The following is a 6000-nucleotide window of genomic DNA, read 5'->3' as shown; positions in this document are numbered from 1 at the left end:
AAAAATAATATGTAATACTAATTTGGCAGAAAGCGCTAACGTGCTTTTATAAATAGCTAACTTAACTAAGTTAAGATAAGATATTTAACATACGTTAATGACGACGATAAACATAAATACCTTTCATATTGTACACTAACATTGCAGATACTCTACATAACATCTCATAAATAAGTGAAAAAGTTACTATAGATGAAATAATACGGCAAATATTAAAAAGAAATAATACAAGAGGTAAAAAATTATAACGATATGCTTAAAAATAGGATATGTCAGTAAACAGAGAACACTTGGATTCGCTATACAGTATATAATCGTACATCTCATTAGTTTTGTTTAATGGATCTAAAGTTTCTTTAAATATACTGAGCTTTTTATTCTGTGAGTCCATACCTGGTTCTTTTGTGCCATTGTTCCGTGTCAGAAATCGTTTTCAGCTCCTTTTCTTTTTCGAATTGGAAAAACTGTACAGCAGCTCTTCTTCTCTTTCTACGGACTATACGCGATTGTGGGGCGGACTGTGGAAGGCTGGAGGCGTGGAAGACCGGGGGCGTGGAAGGCCAAGTCTGCGACCTGCAGCCGGACCCTTCTCCTATTGTTGACTACCCACATTGGGCTAATAGGTTTGACCACACTGGGTCTACAGTGGCCCAATGTCAGTTTGTTTTGCCGATTTTAAATCAATCAATAAATAACTAAACCAAACTAACATTGGGCCAGACAGTGTGTGAATGTGTACATATAAGTCGTCCGTACGGGATAGAACCGCTGTTTAGCTCTCTAAAACGAGTACGCGCAACGTGGCTTGTATCAAAACTTGTAAAACTTACAGAAACCCGTTCCTCTGCATTTTTTAACTTAAATACTGTGTTGATTCCCAACATCCCCCTCTGAGCGATAAAGGAGTTTTTTCGCTCCCCCGCCCTCTCTCTCTCTCTTTTTCTCACTCACACCCACACAATTTCTATAATCACCACAAGCTGGCGCTAAGCATTATTGAATTATTTGCAATTTACTGGATTAGCTACAGTCCTCTATTTGCTAACGGTCAATTTAAAATACTTAATAAAGCACACTTGGCAAACGATTTACTCTAATCAGCGCCACTTACACTTGATATAAAAGATAAGCAACACAGTGTGTACAGTGTGTCCCACGTCTTATCTTTTGGATGGGCGTTGTTTCGCGAATCCGTGCTAGCAAAAAATAATAATAATAATAATAATAATAAATAAAATATATATATATATTTTTTTTACTTATTCCAATTTAAATAAAAAAAAATGAGTAACGAGGTAGCAAAAAAGAAAGCCAAGCCTCAATCTGACAAGAAAACATCGAAAAGGAAGGCGAAACGAAGGGAGACATATGCTGTATACATATATAAAGTTCTCAAACAGGTATTTTTGAGCGATACTATAATTTTAATTACGTTTTTGAGTTCCAATTTAGACTAGTGCATGAACAATAACTTGCCCAAGCTCACTTAATGCATCATGTTTCACTACCACATTCTGCGTGTCTGCCTGACTGCAAGCGAGGGGCAATTTGAAATGTCAAAAAATTGCGAACATTTGAAACCTGCACGTGGCTTGTCCTTTTACACCTGCAAAATGAAAATTGATTATCTGTTTATTCTTGCACTTCTAGGTACACCCGGACACTGGAATCTCCAGCAAAGCAATGAGCATCATGAATTCGTTCGTTAACGATGTGTTTGAACGAATTGCTACAGAGGCTTCTCGGTTGGCACAGTACAATAAGCGCTCCACGATTACCAGCCGTGAAGTGCAAACGGCCGTCCGCCTACTCCTTCCCGGGGAGCTTGCTAAGCACGCAGTGTCAGAGGGAACCAAAGCTGTTACAAAGTACACCAGCTCCAAATAAAACCGTGACATAATGAAATTGTGCATTATGATAATGTAAACTTTCAACTCTTATGAAAAGGAACTTTTATTACACTACTTTCTGGGGTAATTTGCAATGTTTAAATAAAGTTTACACTGCATCACCTCCCGATATATTTTTTTTATGCTTGCATAGAACTTACGGTGTTTTACTAACTCGTTGAAACTTAACACCATAATTTAAAACCTTTCCGCTAATCGGACCTTTCTGTTGGGGGCGGTTTTAAGGACGTCCGTTCAAATATTAGTGTTGTCTTTAAGAGTTTAATTCCTCTCAGAGAGCGGAAAGTGGAACGAGACTAACGTCTCCGCCCCCCATCTATTTTTTTCTTTTTCGTCTCTTCGCCAGACTGGAAATAAGCGTGCGCTGTCGATCAGTTGTTATGGAGATAGTAAACAAAGACACCAGCGTGCATCTCCTGCAGCTTGTGCATTTTTTCCTCCTTAAGAAGTGATTTAACGTGCTTCGTGAAAAGATTTTGTTTCTTCTTTCAGCTTTAATCGGACAACATTTAAGGATGGCTCGGAGGTTCGTAATATAATCAAAGTTGTTTTAATAATCGTTCACTTTTTATGTAAACGTGACTTCTCTCGATTTGGTTGTGTAAGGTTTAACTGGGTAGTGGGCATGAGCAGCTATGAAGGAATCTTGAGAATTTGTAGTTTATAAATATACTTTACAAACTATAATTTGAGAACTGCCAAAGATGTATTACAAGGATCAAATCTAGTGTTGCCTGTAATTTGTTGAGTTTTAGGGCAACACTTAATTACATTAGCAGGTAAATTTTACAGGTGGTGCCGGTCAGGGTTTAGATTAGATTGCCCATGTGACTAATATGAAATGTTTGTTGAAAATCTCCCTTTATGAAGGTAGAACTAAAGTTTCACATTCTAAAACTACAATGATGAAATTTGTGTGCGGATTTCCAATCTTGACGCCTTTAACTTTTTATTTATTCTTTTTAAAGGCAACTTAAATATGCAGGGTGCAGTGATAGTGCAGGTTTTAGGAGAAATTGTTAATACTATGCACAGTGGTGTTGTAATAACTAAATGGAAAGGAAATTGGAAATTGTTGCCGCTTGGGACTCTGAGATGTCAAAGGTGGAAATAGGTGAGTGTGCAAAGTAATGGGATTTTTTTTTAGGGAATTACATTTTTAATCCAGGTTCAATCAGAGAAGCATTGAGATGTGTTGGATAATTTTAATAAAACATTAGAAAATACTTTAGTAGTTTAATAGCACATGATGGCCATTATAACTTATTCCTCTTTTATACTTCAGACTTTTTCAAACTTTTAAAATTCAGTAGAAGGCTGTTAAAGAAAATTAAATACTGCTGGGTATTCCTGAACTGACAATGTGAGGAATATTTAACAAGACAAATGTGCAGTTATTGAATTCTGAAAGTCTTTAAACTGACCAGTGCTAAGAATAATTACTGATCTTAATGTTCTGGAATTAAATATTTCATGATACATTAAAGTAACTTGAAAAGAATCTTCTGAAATTGCATTGTATTTTGTAATGACACTAGTGTGTTTATAATTTTTCATCCTGTAAATTGGAATTATGAACACGTTAATCTGTACATGGTAAAATGCATAAATCTTTTGGAATTCAAACTTCTTGTTTTTAAATAGCTTTTTTTTTTTTCATTTAAAAAAATCTATTTTCTACATCAATTGGCAATGGGAATAAGCTGAACATCACCTTTCCTAAATAACATTGTAAGTTTTCCCTGATATTCATAATCCAGCAGTGCAGTGTGTAATTCTTATTACGTGTTCTGGATCTCTACTTCATGAACTACAGCTGGTACACCTTCTGCAGAAGCTGCTTAGCTGGCATCTTCATGAGATATGGCAACCTCAGCTGGTGTGTTTAGAGACTATTTCTGGAGTGATTAGCTCCTTTATCTGTCTTGTGGAATAAACTCAATTTAAATTATGAAGTCAAAACGTGGTTTGTGTTAGTTTTGCAGATTTTGAATTTAGAAATATATCTTTGTGGCTAATGATTGTGGTTAAAGTTGTCTTAACTAGATTTGTAGAAAAGCTTATTTGAAAATCTACACATTTGCTATACAATTAGTGCTAAAGGCAAAGATGTCCACATGCACTTGTGGATGTTTAACTGAATGGTTCAATGAGTTATGTAGGATGCTTGGCTTTTTTTTTTTTTTACTTGTTTAACCCATTTTGTTCAATACAATTCTATTACTTTTGATCCAATACTCTAAATTTAAACTTGTTTTTGGTCATTTAATATAGAACACTATTTGGCTGTACTGTAGTTTAAATTGTACATCTTGGTCTGTTCTCGGTTTAGTTTTTCACAGTATTTGTTCAATGTGTGTGTATATACTGTGTGTGTGTATGTGTATCTATATTATTTATTTATTTATAATAAAATTTTTGTGTGTATATACAGGGGGTCCTCGGGTTACAACACAGTTCAGTTCCTACAACAGTGATGAAACCCGGATTTTGGTGTAAGTTGAAACACACCCTAACACATTTATAAAATCATAATCTAGAACATAAAGACACAACTAAGCCACAGGAAAAGGACATAAATGTACTGTACTGTAGTAACAGAAAAATGAGTGTGTAAAAAAATCTTTTATTCCTTCTCGCGTCTCAATTTAAGTTTTTATGGGAGTGAGCATTGTAAACTCAACGTATGTCGAGACGTTGTAACCCGAGGACCCCCTGTATATGTATGCATGCATGCATGTATGTATGTATATATGTATACTGTATGTGTGTGATATATCACAAATATTATACAGTGGAATCTTGGGTCACGAATGTCTCGGACCACGTACAAATCAGGTTGCGACCAAAAAATTTGCCAAACTTTTATATCTGTTCACGACCACACACTCGGGTGACGAACAAGCCAGTTTCCCTTCCGGTTCGTATGCGCTGATGATTTCCGCACATGTTCAGTCTCTTCCTGTGCAGCGAGAGAGAGAGAGAGCCCCAGCATGGGAAGTAAACATTACAGAAGAAGTAAACATTTAGTTTACTATTACACTGTGCATTCTGTGGTATAATTATTTTTGTGCTTAAACATCTTTTTTAAAAAAAAAAAAAAAAAAATTAGATACTTTATTAATCCCAATGGGAAAATTCACAACAAATTCAGCTCATACGGTCTGGAATGGATTAATTGTATTTACATACACTCCTGGGGGGGGATTGGTTGCAACTCGATTTGGTCGTGACCCGAAGCAGAGTTTTGGAATGAATTACGGTCATGACCAGTGGTTCCACTGTGTGTGTGTGTGTGTGTGTGTATGTACAGTGTATATGTATATATATATATATATATATATATATAATATATGTGTGTATATATGATTCATACACATCTCCCCAGAACATAATGTTGGATATTCCAAAAGTTGGAACTTGTATAATAGTAAACAATTTTACATTAAATGCATTCTAAAAATGTTAATACTAGAAGACAAAGCAACTAAATTTGGTTATTCACTCTTTTGAAGTGATACTGAATTTGGAGGTATTTCAGTATGCTGATTGTCAAAGTGCACTTGTTGAAAAGGCAGTAACTGAACTTTGGAAGGCTACAGTGTGGATCAGTGAATCCTGTTTAAATACAAATGAGCAAAGGGAAAAGACAACAGATGGAAAGAGCAAAAATGTTTGTTTGGAAAAGGTACATGTAACTGTTTACTGCAGTCATGCCCTGCATGTTTAGAATATGGGTGGTGGAGGGGAGTGGTGGTGAATGAGATTGGTCATGGGAGACTCCTATTATGGCCAGTTTTAACAATCTGTAAATCCAATGAAAATTTCCTGCATTTAATCAAGGTGATGTTGTGTGGTGTTCTATTTTTTGAGAGGTTGCTATGGTTTATGAGCTTTGGAATAAAATGTCAACCTGTTCCTCCTTTCTAATGATTGCATGTAGAAAAACTGGTACTGAATGATCTGCTATCCTTTAATTTGTACCAGTCAGCAGAAGAAAAATTCCCCATCGTTAAGGAGAAGAGGGGATACTGACACATTTAATTTAAATAAGAGAATTAATAGGCTTTTTTCTCTTAGCTGTGAATTT

At 35.6% G+C, this 6000-nt stretch overlaps 1 protein-coding gene across 2 annotated transcripts in view; it reads left to right on the top strand.

The window, feature by feature from the left end:
* The first annotated feature begins 1075 nt into the window (after window positions 1-1075).
* zgc:153738 (uncharacterized protein LOC558115 homolog) overlaps window positions 1076-6000 on the top strand; it is a 289186-nt gene continuing 284261 nt past the window's right edge. For both annotated transcript variants that reach the window (XM_028803884.2, XM_051928820.1), the window contains exons 1-2: window positions 1076-1400; window positions 1651-2436. In XM_028803884.2, coding sequence (XP_028659717.1) covers window positions 2426-2436 — 11 coding nt within the window. In that variant the 5' untranslated portion in view covers window positions 1076-1400; window positions 1651-2425. The remainder of the gene's footprint in view (window positions 1401-1650; window positions 2437-6000) is intronic.

The sequence above is a fragment of the Erpetoichthys calabaricus genome, chromosome 6 (assembly GCF_900747795.2).
Source record: "Erpetoichthys calabaricus chromosome 6, fErpCal1.3, whole genome shotgun sequence".
In the NCBI taxonomy this organism is placed as follows: Eukaryota; Metazoa; Chordata; class Cladistia; order Polypteriformes; family Polypteridae; genus Erpetoichthys; species Erpetoichthys calabaricus.
The sequence above is the reverse complement of the archived record's forward strand: the minus strand, read 5'-3'. Positions and strand labels throughout refer to the sequence as shown.